Genomic DNA, 19,294 nt, shown 5'->3' with positions numbered 1-19,294 from the left:
CGCCCTTGCATCAGCGCCTGCGCAGCCGTAGCTTCTCCTCTCTCGGCTTTCGGCTTTGCTCCCGCCCGCTGCCTGGGCGTTGAGGGCTCCCGGGGGCTGGGGTGGGAGGCAGGCTGGTACCAGCCGTGGGATACTGGCCAGTTACCTGGTGGGCGGTGCTCTGGCTTAGAAAGAAGGGTGAATGCACAGACTTGAACGCATTGCTTTCTCGGGGACGCTCAGACGCCACCCCCTCTCCTGCCGCTGCTGCCCGCGAAGCGTCGAGCTCTCTCCGTGGGGGATTTTAATCTTGTTTGCAAGCAGCCCGGCCCTGGGGTTCTTTTTATCTGGAAACACCCAGGAGGTGATGGACGCCTCAGAAATATAATTTCTTTGTCTTCCATAGAAAGCTGAATTATAAAGCTGGGTCATAGTTACTTTGAAAAAGGAAAAAAAGGAAAACACACACACACACACACACACACACACGTTTACGGATGCACAGAAGAATCTCCAAGAAGGGACCAGCAACTGCTAACTGGGCACATCAGGGGACAAGCGTCTGGGAGGCCGGAGGACAGGCATGAGGAATGTTTCTGGGTTTTGTTCGTTTGCATCTTTTGAAATGTGCTGTGTGCATGTATTATTATTATTATTATTATTATTATTATTAATGTTTGAGTATTTCCTTGACTCCTTTATCAAAACATAGACATGAAATTCGGATGTTTAAGAAGTCTGAGTAGAATTCAGTAAAGCTGGATAGAATTATATGTACATGTTAAGATCAAATGTCTTGTGTAAACCACCAAGTGTTCCTGTGGATTTCTGGACGGAGATCTTTCAGGGGTTGGGGCCAAGGAGGTATAGGGGAAAAGGCACTTTGGGAAAATTCTTGGCATTGATGGCATACAGGAAACAAATCTTTATCATCTCAATTGTTCTATGTTCCCTCTGGATTTGCCAAAGAAAATTAAAACGTAAATTTTAGTGGGAACTCACTCCATGCGGACATTCGATGTTTATTTTTGTAAAGGAAACTAAGTGGGTGTGACTGGCAGGGTTGAGACCTGATGTTTCTCTTCTATAGATAAGGAAAATTTCTCTTAGTGACTAATCTCCAAACTGAAGATGGTATGCTCCTCCTCCCAACCTCGCAAGATAACTTGATGCTTTCCTCTAAGGGAAGTTGTGAGGGAAAAACTAGTCAACTGTGCCTAAGAGGATATGCAGGCAAAAGGCCCCTAATGAAAGATATTTGATACCTCTCATTTCCTGGGTCAACTGAACCCATTCAGTTTCATTCACTAATGAGTGGTTAGTGGATCCAGAGCACAGGAATTTGGGACCAGAGATTGGAAATTCCTTTTTTTTTTTTTTTTTTTTTGAAATTCCAAAGAGTTGAAAGTGTGAAGTCAAAGGCCAGAGGTTTATGATAATAAACTTCTTAGTTTGCCTTGTTTGTAAAGTAGGAAGCCAGAAGTTGAACTCCCAAATAAAATGTTTTAGGAATAGTGTTTCTTAAATAGCTCCAAAAGTCAGTACATGGACAAAGAAATAAATGAAGCATCAATCAGACTGAACAATGAACAGCACCTGGAAATATGAATTCCCCACAGAGGAGAAAAACCACACCACAAAAGAGCATACTTAGTAAAATTTATTTTTTTTAAAAAAAGAAGAAAAACAATAATTTATGCCCTTGGCAAAATAAAGGATCTTGTCAATACAAATGTTTCTTAGAAAACATATGAAAAGATAATATAATATATATATCAATAAATCAATATCAACATTACAGCAAAAGCAATGATTCCATAAAAATGATAGGATATTTCTGGACCTTATACCACAGTATTTCTGGAAGGTCCTATGATTCCTCCTTTTTTTTTTTTTTTTTAAGTATAGATGTGCCTTCATTTTAAGTAATCCTGATGTACACATATCTAAATTTAGAAAGTCCATTGATTACCTTTACAATCAATAATTCTATTTATGTATGTATGTGTGTATGTAATCTCTGCACCCAAAGGGGTCAAACTCATGACCCCAAGATCACGACTCACACGTATGGACTGAGCCAGCCAGGTGCCCCATGTAATCAATCATTCTTCAAAAAAAATCAATGAGAAGGTTTCTGTAAGGGATCCTTCAAATCAGCAAATTTTGCTAATGTGTTTAAAATCCAATTAACCAAATATATGTGTTCCCAACGTCTTTCGTTATAGTTCTATTGCATAAAGCGAGGTATATACCTGAAGTGAAGCAGTAACAGAATTGGGCCTTAGTCCTGACTGGAGAGTGTGTTCTTACTGATATAATATGAGGAAATGTTTGGGGACACAAATTTTCTCAATCTCTTTTTTTCTCTCATCATGAGCTTTAACTTTTCTTGTCTCTTCCACTTTCTAGTAAATTTTGCTCACCTCGTACTCTCAGGAGAAAAGGAGGAAGTCATATAGGAGGGGACATATTCAGGAATGAGTGAGTCACTCCAGAGCAGAGTGAGAGGAGAATCTGGGATTCAGAGTGTGTATGTGGACATAGCTAGGGGAAAGCACGAGCCATTCTGAACCCTTGATGTGCTTTCGAGGCCCCTCTCCCAGTAGGGGTGCCTGATTCCTCTTAAGGAACAAGAGCAAGGCCTAGTCCAGCCCTCCCCAGATGGGGCGCCTACTCAAGAGAATGGACTTGGGCCTATTTGTCACACTCCTCCTGGCTCCCTTCAGCACAATGGTAGTGCAGCTCGCAGAACTCCTGGATCCGGCTACAGGCCTCCAGCATCATCACTTTGGGGACTGTGATTACCACTCGGAAGAAATTCGGGTACTCGAAGCACTGCAAAAATAAGAGCCCATTATTCTCATAGCAATTGAATCTGGTACTAAACTCCCCTAAAATGACCAGGGTCCTAATCAGCAAGAAGCAGCGATGTCATTTATTCAGAGCTATCAGTTTACTCAGTTACACTGTGGAAGGTGAAATGAAATGGTGTCACTTAGGTCACAAGGTGTTTTTGTTTTTGTTTTTGTTTTTGTTTGTTTGTTTTTTAATGTCACGAGGTTTTAAAATGGAGCCAGGAGGAGGTCATTAAGGAGATGGACTGTATGCACCTCTTCACCAGTGAAACTATGAACTTTTGAACGAGGCCAAACCACAAATCTTACAAGGACTCCTTAGTTACTTTTTACTGCAACTTGCTATAGTAAGAGACTGCTCAGTGATAGTCTTAGTAACCAATTATATTTAGCCAAGATTAGTTTTCTGTCACCAAACAATCAAAATTCCTTATAAACAATATATACAAGCATTCCCTTTTGTCTTTAAAAACCCTTGACTTTGGGCATCTAGGCTGGCCCAGTCCATTAAGCATCTGCCTTCACCTCAGGTCATGATCTCAGAGTCCTGGGATCGAGCCCCATATCGGGCTGTCAACTCAGTAGGGAGTTTGCTTCTCCCTCTCCCTCTGGGCTTACTCTCGCTCTCTCTCAAATAAATATTTTTTTTTTTTTATTTTAGAGAGAAAGGCAGAGACACAGGCAAAGGGAGAAGCAAACTCCCTACTGATGTGGGACTCAATCCCAGGACTACAGGATCACACCCTGAGCCAAAGGCAGTTGCTCAACTGCTGAGCCACCCAGGCATTCCAAATAAAATCTTAAAAAAAAAAAAAAAAAAAAAAAACAACAACAACAACAACAACCTGACTTTCATTCCAGGGGGGTTTGGGGGCTGGAGGGTGGGAAAACTTGTGGGACAAGCTTGTTTCCCTTCACCTACAATGTATGGCCACAACTTTTCTTCCCAGTACAGATGGGATAATGATGGAGGAGAAACAAATTTTAAATAGAGGCCACAAGACACATCAGTTTAAATCTTATCAAATAAGAATACATTTTCTTGGCAGATGAGAAAAATCAGGTTAAAGACCAGCTCAGGGAGAGCTCCTGAGGCTCTAGAAATGGTTGAGAATGTCCTGAGAGAGACATAAACACTCACTGTGGCTGGGAGGCAGTGGACTGATTGCTCAGCAACTAACCGCTCTGTGAACTCCACATCATTCTCAAATTCTGGGAAATGTTCCATCTCAATTCCAACCTATACCAATAACAGAGAGAGGCAAACTTATCAGAAGGAGGGAAAAAACAGGCCAACTCCCTAAGCTATAAATTAAGGTAGGGACTGCTCTAAAAAAAATATCTTGGAACTCTACTACTAGTAGCTAAGAGTTCTAACACTTAGGAGCTCAAGGAATTTTTCATAGGGAAGAGAGGATATATTTATATTAATATTTTAGTTTTTTGAAGCATCCTTTCTGGACCATGATAAACGAGAGCTACAAACAGAATGCCAGTGTTTCTCTAAAAAAGGCAATATAAGCATTATGGGCCAGGCAATTCTTGACTGCATGGAACAATCCCACCCATTGCAAAATATTTAGTATCTCCAGTGCACAAAATGCCAATAGCATCCCCTCACACACTCGCCCCAAGTCATTCTGCAAACAAAATTCCCATATATTCTCAAACACCTCTAGGGAACCAGTATCATTCCTAGTTGAGAAGTACAATCATGTGGAAAACCTCTTATTTGTGTCTTATATCTTCCCTGTATCTACACATAAAATGATTTTCTGAATTGAGGCATTAAGTCATTTTAAGAGGGTTCTTTTTTTTTTTTTTTTTAACACTGAGGTTAAATCATTTTAGTGGGACAATTCAGAACAAGGTGATTCCTAAACTAACTGGCCCAGAAACTTAGCTGGTTGTCTCCGTGAGTGCTGCAGACTGGATTCTGCTTGCCCCACAGCAAATGCTTGCCACCCACATACTTACCATGAGGTACATGGCCCCGGAAGGGCGGACTGGCCGGAGTCCAGGAATGGCAGCCAAAGCCCCATAGCAAAGATCAGCATTGGACTACAAGAGGAGGCAGAAAGAGGTCAAGGATCCAGATTTAAGTAAAAGAAAACCAAAAATAGAGCCAACACTGAAGGCAGGTAATTTAAGTCTGCTCTGCTGGCATAAGGAGTCAACGAGAAAGTCCTATCACCTGAAGCCTTTGGCCAGGAGCAGAGTGAATTGCCAATGAGAGAAATGTAAGGGTAGATGGTTGCACTGATGCCACATAATGGAACACCGGAAGCCCCATAGTGGAATATTGCTGCAGAAATGAGGACCCATTATTCCTAATTCCACTGGTGGCTTTCCCCGAGACTTCCAAAGTGGAAGGCCACAGGCTGCCCTTACCTTCAGGAAGCTCAGAGTATTGTGGTAGAACTCCTGAGGGGTGCGACGCAGGATGCTTTTCAGAGCTCCCTGGACGATGGTGCAGGGCCCCAGGATCCTCTGACTCAGCTTCACCAGCCCATCTCGGATCTAAAGTGCCCCAGCAAATGTATTAATTATTTAGCCTTCCGTAAGCATTCCAGCTTTGGGGACTTTTGTTCTGACCTTTTTTTTTCCCCATTGGGTTTTTAAACTCTGGGGAAATGATGGTCCTAGTGGATCAGACCACCTGGGTTTTTGCCCAGCTCTGTCACACACCTCCTGTGTGACTCAGGGGAAATTAGACAACATCTCAGTGCCTCATTTTTCTCAACCATAAAATGTAGATAATACTAATCCTGGCCTTGTGGGGTTGTTATGAGGATTAAATTAAAAAGTATATTTTGAAGCACTGGAACACTGTAAGCCTGCAAACAATACTTGGTATTATTAGAGCTACAATTTCCTTTTTTGTGATCCTAAAATTAGAAGCAGATGGAACTTCTTCACAGAACCAGGTATAAGAAAACTGAGATCTGGAGAGGAATAACTAGCACCATCTTTAGGGCATCTTTCTAGGCACTCAGAACTACAGGGCCAAAAACAAAGAGGGAAAAAACAACTCTACAACAATAAAATCACCTCCTAACCACTGTGTATACAAAGTATAATACACACACACACACACACACACACACACAACTAGACATACCATTTCACCACATTGCTCTTACCTCATTGCCAAAAATGTCTCTTCGGTCATGGATGAGGATCCAGCCCAACCTCCAGCCAGGAACCAACCAGCGCTTGGCCAGCCCTCCACAGGATAGGATGGGGACATTGCTGCTCAGGGTAGCCAGAGGCTCAAATTTGGAATCCGAAAACACCTGAGGAGAGGAGATGCTTGTTAGAGTTGTCTTCTGGCTTACTTTCCTCCAAACCCCATGCCTCCCACTCTTTAAATTGTAAAACTAGGGAGAGGGCCTTTCTCATTTCTGGGCTCATTTCTACCCTGAAGCATGACTGGGAGCCCAACAGACTTTAAAGGAGACTATCCTAAAACATTTAACCTGGTGTTTGGTCTGGATTAAAGGAAGCCTACAATGAGGACATTGACCCTAGCCTGGGAATATGTACAACTCAGTGAAGCTTGCTCTAAGAAATGAATGCCTGTTGGAATTAGAGATCTAAAAATAAAATAGAGGCCCACAACGTGTTGTCTGAAATTCCTGGGCTCATATTTATTGCAGAATGCAGAACTGTTTGGATTTTGGAGAAGTTATGTAGCACATGTATCATATATTATGTAACACTCCCAAGGGCAGTGTGGGACAGCACTTTTAATCAAGCATATTAACGTTTTTCTCTCCCTTTCCCTACATTTTTGACAAATATATGGATCTGTGAGACACATAAAATATCTACAAATATCTTTATTATCACGTTAAATCAGGTTTTTCTACCAAATGAATTTCAAAAATAATCAGACTTTCATAGCTTTTTGGACTTCAAAAAACTGGCTAAGGGGTCGCAGATCTATATGTACTTTTTTAAGGGGAGAAACAGGAGCAGAGGGAGAGAGAGAGAGAATCTTAACCAGGCTCCACGACCAACACAGAGCCCAATACAGGGACTAGATCTCACAACCTTAAGATCACGACCCGAGCTGAAATCAAGAGTCAGATGCTTAACCAACTGAGCCACCCAGGCGCCCTAATCTATTTATACTTTTAAGAGTGGAGGGATACTGGGACTCCTGTGTGGCTCAGCGGTTGGGTGTCTGCTTTCTGCTCGGGGAGTGATCTCAGGATCCAGGATTGAGTCCCACATTGGGCTCCCAATGGGGATACTACTTCTCCCTCTGCCTACGTCTCTGCCTCTTTCTCTCTGTGTCTCTCATGAATAAATAAATAAATCTTAAAAAAAAAAAAGACTGGAGGGATACTGATTTGCTGCACTGAAATGATTAAGAATTACTTCTGGTTATTCTAGATGCCACCTCTAAAGGCCCCGTGAAATAATTTGGAATTGAGATTATTGTATTGATATACCCTGCCCAGGACTTACCATGTCTCCATAGATCTCATCAGCTAAGATGGGGACGCACTGCCTTGCAGCCACTGCAAATAAGAGAAACAATCATTTTTAAGGTGAATTGCCTTAGCAATTAATATTCACCAGGACTTATTTTACTTTGCATTTCATGTTTGTGTGTGTGTGTTTGTGTGTTTTAAAGATTTTATTTATTTATTCATGAGAGACAGAGAGAGAGAGAGAGAGAGAGAGAGAGAGAGGCAGAGACATAGGCAGAGGGTGAGCCAGGCTCCATGCAGGGAGCCCGATGTGGGACTCGATCCCAGGACTTCAGGACCAAGCCCTGGGTCGAAGGCAGGTGCTAAACCGCTGAGCCACCCAGGGATGCCCTGTTTTCCTCTTTAAGAACTATAAATTCTTCTTATACTCTTCCAGGGTACAGAGCCTAAATCTGCCATTTAGTCAATGGATATTTCAAACCTTCACTTCCACATATGGGGATGAGGCAAATGTTTCCTTTTCTCCTTGTAGACAACTTCTACCATTCCAGTGGCACACTATTTACTGGAGACCCCAGTGGAGCTCCTGTATTTCCATCCTCAGCTAGGAACTGACTCTTTTCTCATTCCAGGAAACAGATAAAGGATTCCATCCCCATATCTACTCCTGTCAAATGAGGACTGATGCACTTACCAGCCAGAATTTTCTGGAGATGACTTTTACTGAACACTGACCCACAGGGGTTTGATGGATTATTAACAATGAGACAAGCTGTCTTTTCATCAATCAGAGATTCCAGTTGTTTCAAGTCAATTTCCCAAGACTTCTCTGGCTGGGGAGGGAGAAAGGGCGAGATTAAGATGATTCTGAAAAGTTTAAGGGGAATACTCACCTAATAGTGTCTTCTAAATAATAAAATGTGTTTCTGATCCCACCACCCACTTCCAGATCTTTCTGTGCTAAGATAATGGTCATATATTTTTATGACGTAGTAATTGAGCACTTGAGTCTAAAATTAAAAAGTTGGGCAGCCCTGGTGGCGCAGTGGTTTAGCGCTGCCTGCAGCCCGGGGTGTGATCCTGGAGACCCGGGATCGAGTCCCCACGTCGGGCCTCCTGTGTGGAGCCTGCTTCTCCCTCTGCCTGTGTCTCTGCCTCTCTCTCGCTCTCTCTGAATGAATAAATAAATCTTTTTAAAAAACTAAATTAAATTAAATTAAAAAGCTGTTTACCAATAAATTGTAGAGTTTGACCTCAATTCCCATCGATTCAGCCAAAGTCCTGTAGAGAGAGAAACCAGGTCTCGGAACTAGGATGTTTTGTCCTGGATTAGCCAATACAGCTAAACAAAGTTCAATAGCCTGACTGCAGCCACTGGTCAGAATGACATCCTGTGAAGAAATAAAAGGTTTAGTTTGTTAGGGGTTCCAACAGCAACAGGGGAAAAGAGATTGTCAGGTGAGTGGGAAGCAATAATAAACTTACTTTCCAAGTTCTCAGTAAAGTGGTAAGGACTGTACTAAGCCAAAATTGAAAGAAATTAATATATTTATGTATGTCCATTTCTAAATTTTGAAAATGTTGACCACTTAAAAGACAAAAATTACTTGGGGTACCTCATTCAGTTAAGCAGCTGGCTCTTTTTAAAAAAAATTTTTTTTTTAAATTTATTTATGATAGTCACAGAGAGAGGGAGGCAGAGACATAGGCAGAGGGAGAAGCAGGCTCCATGCACCGGGAGCCCGACGTGGGATTCGATCCCGGGTCTCCAGGATCGCGCTCTGGGCCAAAGGTAGGTGCCAAACCACTGCACCACCCAGGGATCCCCAAGCAGCTGGCTCTTAATTTCAGCTTGCACTATGATCTCAGGGTCATGGGATTGAGCCCTGAGTCAGGCTCCACACTCAGAAGGGAATCTGCTTGAGATTCTTTCTCTCCCTCTTCCTCTGTCCCTCCCTCTCTCTCTCTCTCTCTCAGATAAATAAATAAATCTTTTTTTTTTTTTAAAAAGAAGTAAATCACTTTGAAAAAGACATGCCAGTTGTGACTCATAGGCTTCCATGAGAGATCATTATGACCTTGGACTTTTTCACTTGGTTATTTATTTATTTTTGACCAGAAATTTGAAGCCTGACTCTTCTCTGAAATGCAGACTGAGGGCACTTCTGTTAAAAAATATCAAACGCACACAGTAGACAACAGAGGGACAGTGGCATTTAAACTTGGCACCACCATCAATTCAATATGCCATAGCATCTCGATCTTCCCAACTGAGTGAAATTCAGGGGAATGAGGGAAGCTACAAATTTAAGAAAGATTCTATTGGTAAAATTTTAAAAATGTTGTTTATGTGGTGTTTATAAATTACATTTTTTTAATGATCTTTTGCAAAGAATCAAATATAGGGGAGCCTCTGAGTTCTTTGAGTCTCCTTAAGACAGGACACCACATAAGTTGTATGCAACATCATTATCATACTATAATATTAAATATGATCATGGATTAGTGGCCTCACTATATGAGAAGTCCTCAAATTGCTAAAGGGAAATTCTCCACACCTTTTGTTACTACCCCTGCGACCCTTTATTCCTTGTGAAATAGAAATGAGGAAAAAGGTACAGTTTGCCCAATACTGTTTCAGAGCTGATACACTGTCTAAGGCATACCTTAGCTTCCAGGGGTGCCTCGGGCCGGTGGTAATACGAAGCAATCTCCTCCCGACTGGATAAGTAGCCTGAAAGAGTGGAAGGAAGAGCCGGAAGTTTGCATCTGGCAACTGACCACTATGCCCTAGAGTCCAGAGGGCTTCCAGCTACCTTCTGACCCTGCTTAGAGCACAGTTCTATTCAGGTTAGTTCTCACCCACAATAGAAAAGAGAGATTGACTTTATGTTTTACATTTTTATAATAAGTTCAAATGTATGAATAATAACAAGGAGAACTTTCCAAACTATGAAATACTCTGCACCATCTTGGTTACTGTGATTGTTTTATTTTTCATAAAACCAGAAAGATTTAGATTATTCCTAATCCCTTCCAGGGACTATGTTTTTTGAGAAGTTATAATCAGGATGCCTGGGTGGCTCAGTGGTTGAGCATCTACCTTCGGCCCAGGTCGTGATCTTGTGGTCCCAGGATTGAGTCCTTCATGGGCTCCCTGCATGGAGCCTGCTTCTCCCTCTGCCTCTGTCTCTGTGCCTCTCTCTCTGTGTGTGTGTCTCATAAATAATATAAATAAAATCTTTTTAAAAAAAGTTATAATCAATGCATTCAATACATTGGGTCCCTTTTAAGTTTTTTAGATCATATAAGATACCGATTAGGGATTTTGTACAATTTTTTCTTTTAAATTCTATTCTTGGACAACATTTCCAAATGTTGGCTTATGACCTTGAAGTAGAGTCAGCATCACACAAATTATGTTTTGCAAAATTGCTTTCCAAAAAGATTCCATTCAATCATAAAGTCCAGATGCAATATTTCACAATATTCCACATGGTAGTTAAAGATAAATGTCTTGAAGTTATATAAATCAGCACTTCCTTAATTACTAATAAGGAAGAACATTTTCCTAGATATATATTATGATCTATATTTCCATTAGCATGAAATGTTCATATTCTTGAATATTTGTCAATTGGAGAATTGGTTCTGGTTTTTCAGGTTGAATCAGTTCCCTAATACTTTGGGGATAAAAGTTATAAGCTTGTTTTATTTTTGGTCTTATTTTGTTTTTATTTTTGTTTTATGAATCTGTATATATAATCAACCTAAAAATTATGTCCCTCAGACCTCTTTGAAGTGTTTTTGAAATTCTATTTTAGCATAAAACTGGATTTGTATTCTATGTTAGAAATATGTACTTAGGGGACACCTGGGTGGCTCAGTGGTTGAGCGTCTGCCTTCAGCTCAGGGCGTGATCCTGGGATGCCAGGATCGAGTTCCGCATCGGGCTCCCTGCACGGAACTTGCTTCTCACTCTGCCTGTGTCTCTGCCTTTCTCTCTGTGTCTCTCATGAACAAATAAATAAAATCTTTTAAAAAAGAAAAAAGAAATATGTACTTAGGTTTTGCATTTGCAACAACATGGATGGACCTAGAGAGTATCATGTTAAGTGAAATAAGTCAGAGTGAGAGAGACAAATTCCATGATTTCACTTATAAGTGGAATTTAAAAAAACAAATGAATGAACAAACAAAAAAAGCAAAATTAGACCCACAGAGAACAAACTGATATTTGCCAAAGGGAGATGGGTAGGAGGATGGACAAAATGAGTGAACAGGACAGGAAGATACAGCTTCCAGTTATAGAATGAGTAAGTCATGAGAATAAAAGGCACAGCGAAGGGAATATAGTCAATGATATTGTCATAGCGTCATATGGTGACAGATGGTAGCTACATTCTCAGTGAGCACAGCATAACATATAGACATTTTGAATCACTATGTTGAACACCTGAAACTAAAGTAATATTGTGTGTCAATTATATTCAAATAAAAAATAAAAATAATTTTTATTTTTTAAAAATAATTTTTAAAAAAGAAAACATGTTGCTAGGTTCACAGTATAGACAGTGTGGAACACTGAAATAAAGTCAAAGGATCATGTATTTTATTAAAATGTCTAATGTGGAAATATTTAATAGATAGAGACAGTTACACCTAAGTAAGAATAGGATATGGGCAAAATGGGTGAAGGGGTCAACTGTATGGTGATGGATGGTAACCAGGCCTTTGGTGGTGATCACTTTGTAGTATGTACAGTTGTCATATTATAAAGCTATACATCTGAAACATATATTTTAAAAACACCTAAATAAGAATACTTTCTTTCTGTCAGAAACAACTTTCTAACCTTCAAGAAGACAGCCTATTCTTTAATTTTTTTTTATTTATTTATGATAGTCACAGAGAGAGAGAGAGAGAGGCAGAGACACAGGCAGAGGGAGAAGCAGGCTCCATGCACCGGGAGCCTGATGTGGGATTCGATCCCGGGTCTCCAGGATCGCGCCCTGGGCCAAAGGCAGGCGCCAAACCGCTGCGCCACCCAGGGATCCCCCAGCCTATTCTTTATATTCTAGTTTATTTTTATCTCTTTAATCTGAGACAGTTACGACTGCATTTGAATGTGATTAGAACCATAGTTAACTGTCGAATGTATAAAGAAGGAGATATAAAGCCAAGAAGCTATTAACATAGTGCAATAAGTAAATTAATTTAGGACCTAGAGGACTCAGTAGACAAGCAGCTGCAACTAACCTCAAGGCCTTCATATGAGAATTAGCAATGATAGGATAGGAGTGCTATGTGAGAAATAAGTATGTGAAGGGAGCCGAGAGAGGAGCGGCTGGTGCGCCAAAAAGACCAAGAAAAAAGCTGGACTTTGCTGGCTGTGTTTGTGCATTCTGAGACCTCCCCAAATCCAAATGACCATTTTATTTTAGCCTCTCTTTAGGAATCATGCATCAAGGAAGCAAGGGAGAACTGCTAGAAATTTATTCCTAATAGAAGAACACTAAAGATTTTGAAGCCACCAGAGGGAGTCTCAGGAGAAGCTTACCAATGGAGGGGGCATAGCCGTTATACTTCCCCGAGTCCAGGGCATCTTTCATTGCCTGTGTAACTTCAGGGTCTGTAGGCAGGTTTCCGAACACAGTAGGGTCGCCTTTTCATGGGAGAGAAAAAAAAAAGCCACCAAGATGTTACTCTTCTAGGCCCAGTGCTCAGACATCCCCTCTACTCCTATCTTCTCCAAACAGTTGTGAGGATGGGGATAAGAGACACAACAATCGCCCCTCCCCATAGTGTCCCCAACTCACCAATAGACAGAGCAATTGTGGCTTTATTTGGATTTGGCTTCACCTTCGAGCTGTCCACGATGGCCCGGATGGGGTTGAAAGTTTTGTTAGACATGTCTGAAGGCCTCACAGACCATCTGGCCTTCCTGCTTTTCATTTTTCCTGGCAAGGAGCTTCTCCCACCAATGTTGACATGCACATCCAGGACTGAGGGGAGGTTGCTGTTGCTGTTCATCTCAATCACATATGGGTCCATCACGAGCGAAGCCTATGGGTAAAAGGATGTCCCTGAGACACTAAGAACAGAGCACCATCCTGGGAGGCTATGTTTGGACCTAAATATCAGGGTGATTTCACTAGACATCTTTTTCCAAACTGCACTGTTTTGCTACATTTCTCATGCTTTCTTGTGAATGAGGGGAGTTTTAAGACTTTGTCCTGAGACAGAAAATAAAGTAAGAACCCACTGTATAATGTTAGCAAAGACCATCCCATTGCATCCTTATCTACTGTGAGACTTGTTGTGTGCAAACCCAATGCCCATAAAAGTGCTCTGAGTGAAACCGAGGGGAGACGACATGAAAATCATGAAACCATCAAAGACTATGTGTTGCCTCCTTTCAATGCGAAGACTACTCAAGAGTCTCCCTAATGCTTCAACAGACTGTATCTTGCCCTCTGCAAAACCATTCTATCTGCAAAACCATTCCACATTGTTAGAAATTTAATGTTAATCTTGTCATGAGTAAAAATAAAGCCCTATCCCGTAAGTATCTTACTGCTCTGTGGAAAAAGAAGTTAATACACCATAAAGAAAAAAGCAAACATCCCAATCACCACCACCAGATTAGCTGAGGCTTGAGATTTTACCTTCTAACTAAAGGACAAACAGCCTCCAAGTAGATAAACCTGGAAGCTCTCTTGATTCTTCTTTACCAGGTCACAGCAACAATGGCCTCAGATGCAATTCTTGACTCCTGAAATAGTCTGCACAAATGGGCGTTGGGCCTGGAACTTTTGTGCTATTGGTTAGGGTGAGAACTGGGTGGCCAGCCCTCCCTTCCCTCCCCTCTTCACTTTCTGCTACTTCTCACTTCTAACCCTTCCACCACCCCCACCACCAGATCAGGAGTTTGTCCTCACTTCAAACATCTGGAATTCTCGGTGTTAACTCTTTCTGGGCACTTTGTGAGACATTTGAGAGGGCTGTCAGAGGTATAGTTATGATTACAATTGGCAATTTTTATTAAATCTCTTTTGGTATAAAACAACATATTAAAAAATGTTTACAGTACAAAAATGTGTAAAATAGAAAGTGAGAGTCCTTCCTTGTACCTCTATATGCCCTATTCTCACTGCCGGGGATAGGCAGTGGTAATGATTTGGCCATTTCTATCCATTCACCAAGATGGAGTAGGAGGTGGGTAGGTAGATATATGATAAATACATAGATACAAGATAGATACAAAGACATAATTTCATAGATTTTCAAAACACCGAAGGGATCAGGTTCTACAATTTGTTCTGCAACCTCTATATTTACTTCCTATATCTTGCACTCCTTTCCCTGTCCACGAGATTCTATGCCAGTCACAACAAAGTGGGCGGTTGAAACAAATTAAATCCTACTCAACAAATACCTAGAAGACAGTGTGGTCTTCGAGGCAACTAAAATCTGTGCAATATTATCTTGTCCTGTGAATTCTCCTTCATTTACCTGTATGGAGTTATTGGGAGAATAAGATGTCAGGTGAGGTCTAAACAAAACGACTTTGCTAAGCACACACAGCAGAATTCTCAGCATTCTAGTGAGCCTATGACTAATACCGTCCATTCAAGGGTTAAAAGAAGCCTCAGGAACTCCATGGCTCAAATCCTATCTGTTTATTTATTGGAAGACAAAGGGTTGTTACATAAGTTCTTTCTTCTCCATTTACTTTTGGGTGATTCGAGTCTCCAGTGGGGTTGAATAACCTTTTATTTTTCTGGACCTTTCATCTCTTAGTACTTTGAAGAACTTATCTAACACATTGCCTTCCCCACTCCAATGAAGCAAGCATTTGCCACTTTGTCTTACCAGTGGAGCAGCAGAAGCACAGGCAAGAACAGGAAGCCTGTCAGGTCAAAGAGAATTTAAGTTCTAAAGCTGGAAGCCAGATACCCTGAGCTAGAGACCCAGGGCTGTTCTGTTTCAAAATGCAAGTACACAGCCCTGTTTGTACAACATCCAAAGACACGAGAAGAAAAGGGTTGTCAGTTCTGCTGTTTGGCACCCTACAGCAAAAGGCAAATGGCTTCTTTGTTTTACTACACAGCAGGTAAACATTGTACAGATAAGTGTATATACTTCACAGGCTGGACAAGGCCTAGCCTTTGTGTAGCTGCCAGCATAATGAGAACATGGTATTGTTTCCAAAGTCCACAGATTTTTGTCAAGAGAGAAGACTTTTCTCTCCCAACTGCTTTTATTCCACCACCACCTCCATTTGAAATATAATACATACGTACCAGAGAACAGTAGAAAAAAATTAAAAGCATTTATAATCCCATCACCATTGTTAACACATTAGTCTTATTCTTCCCCTACAAAGTTGATATCTTCTTCTAAATCCATATTTTTTGAAAGTGAGATAAAATTCACGTAACAAAATATTCACTGTTTTCTTCATTTCAGAATATAAGATTCAATGACTTTTAGTACACTCGCAGCATTGTACAACCATCACCACATCAAGTTCCAAAATATTTTCTTTTACTCTTAATTTTTAGTAATTAAAATCCTCATATAATAAATTCAAATAGGGATGTTTATAGACAAAGCCCTGAACACCTTTCCCCACAACCCCACTCCATAGAGATGGTCGTGTTAGTCATTTCTTGTATCTCATTAGTGTTTTCTGTTTCTATGCAATACTATATATAGCTGGTTTTAAAGCTGTTTGAAAATTTGGGGAAAAAAATTGAATACTATACATCTGTCCTATAGCTGCACTGTCCCTTATGGTAGCCACTAGTCAAACGCAGCTACTGAAAAAAAAAAAAAAAGCAGCTACTGAGTACTTGAAATGTGGTTTGTTTAAATTGAGACATGGTGGAGGGAGGGGGAAAAATAAACCGAGACATGGTGTTGGTGTAAAACACACACCAGGTTTTGAAGACTTATATAAAAAGAATGTAAAATATCTCATCGATAATTTTATATTGATTACATACTTAAATATTTTGGATATATTGGGTCAAGTAAAGTACACTATTAAAATCAATTTCACCTACTCCTTTTTACATTTTAAAATACTTCTGCTAGAAAATTTGAAATTAAATTATTACGTGGTTTCCATTCTGTTTTTTTTTTTTAAGATTTTTTTATTTATTCATGATAGTCACACAGAGAGAGACAGAGAGGCAGAGGGAGAAGCAGGCTCCATGCAGGGAGCCTGACGTGGGATTCGACCCCGGGTCTCCAGGATCGCGCCCCGGGCCAAAGGCAGGCGCCAAACCGCTGCGCCACCCAGGGATCCCTATTTGTTTGTATCATTTCAGTTTTTTTCATCGATGTTTTATGGTTTCCAGAGTACAGGTCTATCATGTCCTTGGTTAAGTTCACCCTAAGTATTTTTTTTTTCTTTTGGTGCAATTGTGTTGTTTTTTTTTTTTTAAGATTTTATTTATTTATTTATTTATTTATTTATTTATTTATTTATTTATTTATTTATTTATTTATTTATGAGAGACAGAGAGAGAGAGAGAGAGAGAGATTGAGAGAGAGAGAGGCAGAGACACAGGCAGAGACTGAAGCAGGCTCCATGCAGGGAGCCCCACGGGGGACTTGATCTCGGGTCTCCAGGATCACGCCCTGGTGGGAAGGCGGCACTAAACCGCTGAACCACCTGGGCTGCCCCCTTTTAGTGCAATTGTAAATAGAATTATTTTCTTAATTTCTCTTTCTGCTATTTCATTATTAGTGTATATAAATGCAAAAGATTCCAGAATATTTTGTATCTTGCAACTTTATTGAATTTATTACTTCTAATAGCTTTGTGTATGTGTGTGTGTGTGTGTGTAATCTTAAGTTTTCTATGAATAGTATCATGTTATTTGCAAATAGTGATGGTTTAACTTCTTCCTTACCCATTTGGGTGCCTTTTATTTATTTTTCTTCTCTGATTGCTGTGGCTAGGACTTCCAGTACTAAGTTAAATAAAAGTAGTGAGAGTGCACATTCTTGTCTTGTTTCTGAGCTTAGAGAAAAAGCTATTTTTTCACCATTTTGAGTATGATGTTGCTGTGGATTTTCATATATTGCCTTTATTATTTTGGGGTATGTTCCCTCTACACCCACTTTGTTGAAAGTTTTTTATCATGAATCAATGAATGTTGAAATTTGTCAAATGTTTTTTCTGCATCTTATTGAGATGATCATATGATTTTTATCTCTCATTTTGTTAATGTGGTATATCACATTGATTTGTGGATATTGAGCCATCCTTTCATCTCCAGAAAAAATCCCACTTGATCATGTTGAATGATCCTTGATATTGTTGAACGAATCACCACTATTTTGTTGAGGATTTTTGCATCTATGTTCATCAGGGATATTGCCCTATTGCTTTTTTGGTTTGGGTTTTTGTTATTTTCCCTTTCAGTGTCTTTGTCTAGTTTTGGTATCAAGGTAATGCTGGCTTCATAGTATGTATTTGGAAGCTTTCTTCCTCTCATATTTTTTTGGAATAGTTTGTTAGAATTCAACTGTGAATCCATCTGGTCCTGGACTTTTGTTTGTTGGGAGTTTTTTGATCACCAGTTCAATTTCATTACTAGCAATTGGTCTGTTCAAATATTCTTTCTTTGTGATTCGGTTTTGGAAAATTGTATATTTCTAGGTATTTATTCATTTCTTCTAGATAATCTATAATCCAGTTTGTTGGCATGTAGTTTTCCATAGTAGTCTCTCATAACCCTTTGCATTTCTGTGGTGTCAACTGTTCTCCTCTTTCATTTCTGATTTTATTTGAGTCTTCTCTTTTTTTTCTTTGATGAGTCTGGCTAAAGATTTATCAGTTTTGTTTATATTTTCAAAGAACAAGCTCTTAGTTTCATTGATCTTTTCTACTGTGTTTTAATCTCTCATTTGTTTTTACTTTGATTTTTATTACTTGCTTCTACTAACTTTTTTCTTCTTTTTCTAGTTTCTTTAGGTATAAGGTTAGGCTTTTATTTGAAATTTTTCTTGATTCTTGAGGTAGGCCTGTATCACTATAAACTTCTCTCTTAGAACTGCTTTTACTACATTCCAAAGATTTGAAACCATAGCAAGCATCTATCATGTATGATACTAGAGATCAATTACAAGAATAAAACTGGGAAGAACATAAATATCTGGAAGATAAATGACATGCTCCTGAACAACTAATGAGTCAATAAAGAAAAAAGAAAAGAAAAAATACATGGAGACAAATGAAAATGAAAACACAGTATTTGATTTTTTTCAAGATTTATTTTTTAAAAATATTTTTATTTATTTATTTATTCATGAGAGATACACAGAGAGAGGCAGAGACATAGGAAGAGGGAGGAGAAGCAGGCACCATGCAAGGAGCCTGATGTGGGACTCAATCCCGGGACCTTGGGATCACACCCTGAGCCAAAGGCAGACGCTCAACCACTGAGCCACTCAGGGGTCCCTATTTATTTATTTTAAAGAGCAGAGCAGAGGGGCAGAAAGAGAAGGAAAGAAATCTAGGCAGACTCTGCGCTCAGGATGGAACCCGACACAGGGCTCAATCCCACCACCCCTAGATCAGACCTGAGCCAAAACCAAGAGTCGGATGCTCAACCAACTGTGCAACCCAGGTACCCCTAGATTTGCTTTTAAATTGAAGTACAGTTGGCACACAATGTCACGTTAATTCCAGGTGTACAACATAGTGATTCCATAAGTCCTAGAAATTTTGGTAACTGAAGATTCTCTAGGTCATTCTGACTTCAATATTGCCAGAAATGGAAGTCTCTCTCCTTGTTAACTTGAAACGGCACTTTCATCTTGTTCTAAATTCCTCTTTCTGAAACTTTTATGGAATATTCTATTCTAGAACAAACGTTTTTACAGTTCCTGATGTGATCCACCAGCTTGCTTTCAGAAGGGCCAATTAACTTTCTATCAGTAATTGTTTGCAAACCCTGGAAATGGTTTTCTAAAGAAATCTTTGCCAAATTGATT

The 19,294-nt window shown here is 40.0% G+C and overlaps 1 protein-coding gene across 1 annotated transcript; it reads right to left on the bottom strand.

The window, feature by feature from the left end:
• Nucleotides 1-1,621: 1,621 nt before the first annotated feature.
• TAT (tyrosine aminotransferase) lies at nucleotides 1,622-14,057 on the bottom strand. The gene is made up of 12 exons (XM_055304690.1): nucleotides 13,948-14,057; nucleotides 13,099-13,345; nucleotides 12,840-12,944; nucleotides 9,946-10,013; nucleotides 8,512-8,670; nucleotides 7,974-8,112; nucleotides 7,314-7,366; nucleotides 5,981-6,133; nucleotides 5,229-5,357; nucleotides 4,815-4,898; nucleotides 3,979-4,077; nucleotides 1,622-2,817 (listed from the first exon to the last, which is right to left on the bottom strand). The coding sequence occupies exons 2-12, from the start codon at nucleotides 13,331-13,333 to the stop codon at nucleotides 2,677-2,679; spliced, it is 1,365 nt and encodes a 454-aa protein (XP_055160665.1). The 5' UTR covers nucleotides 13,334-13,345; nucleotides 13,948-14,057; the 3' UTR covers nucleotides 1,622-2,676.
• Between the last annotated feature and the right edge of the window lie 5,237 nt (nucleotides 14,058-19,294).

The sequence above is a fragment of the Nyctereutes procyonoides genome, unplaced genomic scaffold (genome assembly GCF_905146905.1).
Source record: "Nyctereutes procyonoides isolate TBG_1078 unplaced genomic scaffold, NYPRO_anot_genome, whole genome shotgun sequence".
Taxonomy (NCBI): Eukaryota; Metazoa; Chordata; class Mammalia; order Carnivora; family Canidae; genus Nyctereutes; species Nyctereutes procyonoides.
This window is presented reverse-complemented; position numbering and strand designations above follow the sequence as displayed.